General features: G+C 27.1%; 1 protein-coding gene across 1 annotated transcript; it reads left to right on the plus strand.

Annotated features, from left to right (window-relative positions):
- The first annotated feature begins 1637 nt into the window (after positions 1-1637).
- On the plus strand, positions 1638-2195 carry LOC145832087 (protein FAM200C-like). Its single transcript, XM_082939446.1, has one exon. The coding sequence runs from the start codon at positions 1638-1640 to the stop codon at positions 2193-2195; it is 558 nt and encodes a 185-aa protein (XP_082795572.1).
- The last annotated feature ends 304 nt before the right edge of the window (positions 2196-2499 follow it).

Here is a 2499-nt window from a genome sequence, read left to right on the forward strand (position 1 = left end):
AACATAAAACATAACTTTTCAAACTTAAATAATGTAAACAACTTTTTTTTAAATGTAGATTCATACTTAAATTAATATAGAAGTTTTTTTTTATGGTTGCCCCTATAAGTTATAAAATTGTAACTTTCTAGCATATTGCTAATAAAACTATTATATTTTTATAAATAAATGTTGTGTACGTTGGTTTAACTTTTATTTTAAACCAAACCACATTTAAAAAATAATTTTTAGTTACCTTAAAAATTAAGTAGTAGGGTACCATTCTTAACTACCACTCTTATCAAATATTTCCAATAAACTCTGACTAACTCTCTTTTTAGTTAGTATGAACCATTTATTGTTCTTGAACATGTTGCCTTGAGCTTATTTTTTGTACAATTTAAACTTAAGATAATTAAGACTTAAAAAAAAAGTCAAAAATTGTTTACAAAATTAATGGTGTGAAGTTCATTACCAAAATGTTTTAGTCCACACTAATCCATTGACCTTAGTTGTAAGTGTTCACATTTTTCTTTCTTACTAATCTTCATCTATTTTTTAAATCTTTAAAATAAACTTTGTATATACTTGTTAGTAATGATAAAAGTGCTAATAACCTATTTTATCTATTACCAGTTATAAATGAGATTTTTTTCAAATTATTTAAAGTATATATGAAATAATATAATAAAAAAAACTTAATAATATTTGAAAAAGTTTAAATTTTTTATCACTGAAACCTTGTAAAAAATATTAGAGTTTATTTTCACCTTTTTTTTATTTAATTAATCTCTTTACTTCACAGTAAATTTGAGCAATGTTTTAAAGTTTAGTCAAATAAGTATATACATTTTTTTAAACAAGTCATATGGTGAAATTGAATGTTTTTTAATTACTTCTCAGTTTACTTTACGTTCCACTTAACATTTTACATACAGGGTTGCTAAATACTTGGTACACTCAGAATAGATCAGGATATTTTGTAACTTTTGAAAATCTAAGAATGAATCAGGACTACTTAGGATAACTCAGGGTTTTTTTCAACTCAGACTGACTTAGGATACGTTTAAATAGAATAATAGACTGAACTATTGTTTTGAATTATTTAAAAAGATTTAAGATGCCATTTTCAAATTATAATATTTTTTGGAAAAGTAAAGTTGCTCTTGTAAACTTATAAATTACCCATGGATTGCTCTTTTTATTCTTCATACAAAATTGTTTAAAACTTTTCAAGATATGGCTAAAATAAATTTGAAATTATAGTATTTTTTAAAAATGGTTAAAAAAAAGAACCAGACCCAAATAACAAGTATGTTCAAAAAAAAAAGTACACAAAACATTGATGACGGTGTATTAACTTTATATTACCTGTCTTAAACAATTGCAAAACAAGGGTTACCTCACACCATAGGGGAAAAAGCATTTATTCCAGCCATAAGAACAGTAATTGAAAAAGTTCTACATATCAAAAACATCAGCAATGTTCTACGCATAATCCCATTGAGTAAAAACACAGTTAAACGACGCATTGATGAAATGGGAGAATGTGTAGAAAAAAAAAACTAATTACATTGATATGTACCAACTTATTTTCCATACAAGTTGACGAGTCTACTTTGCCTGGAAATAAGTGTCTACTTCTTTTATGTGTACGAATGGTAGTTGGTGACAAAACCTATGAAGAATTAGCTATATCTCAGCTAATGGAAACCCACAGCACAGGCCAACTTGTTTTTAATAAGATCAAAAACTATTTTGAATCTTATAAAATACCTTTAGAAAACATCATAGGTATTGCAACAGATGGTGCTCCCTCCATGGTTGGTAGGCATGTTGGATTAATCACATTTTTTAAAAAGGTTAATCCTAATTTATTTACAATTCATTATGTAATCCATAGGCAACATTTAGTTGCTAAAAAATTAAGTAATCATCTACACACCTCATTGAATTTAGTTATTAAACCTGTTAACAAAATTAAAAGACATGGTTTGCAAACTCGTTTGTTTAAAGAGCTTTGCAATGTCAATGAGGAGGAGTTTGACAACTTAATCATACACACTGAAGTCCGATGGTTATCAAAAGGAAACTGCTTGGAAAGGTTCTTAGCAGTTTTTGATACAGTAATTGAATTTTCTTCTACAAAAAACAGTGAATTATCAATTAAACTGCAAGAAAGAAAAATTGACATAGCATACTTGTCTGACCTCTAAGGAAAGTTTAATGTTCTGAACAAACTCCTACAAGGAAAAAATTTAAATATCATAAAAGTCAAGGCTAGTCTAACCAGCTTTACAAACAAACTGGAACTGTTTGAAAGAAACTTTAAAAAAGATCAATTCTGCCAGTTTTCGAGCTTAGAAAACTTAAAACATCAGCTAAGTAAAGATGAGGTAGAAATTTATACATTCCACTTAAGAGAGCTAATACTTGATGAAGTTCACAGATTTAAAGATATATTTCAATTAAATGTTCCAAATTGGATAGTAAGCCCCTTTTGAAGCAAGTCTTGATGAA

Source organism: Thalia democratica, chromosome 3, assembly GCF_965202585.1.
Source record: "Thalia democratica chromosome 3, ktThaDemo2.hap1.1, whole genome shotgun sequence".
NCBI lineage: Eukaryota > Metazoa > Chordata > Thaliacea > Salpida > Salpidae > Thalia > Thalia democratica.

Coding starts and splice junctions, on each gene's coding strand:
- LOC145832087 (XM_082939446.1), top strand. CDS start 1,638: ATGGTAGTTGGTGACAAAACCTATGAAGAATTAGCTATATCTCAGCTA.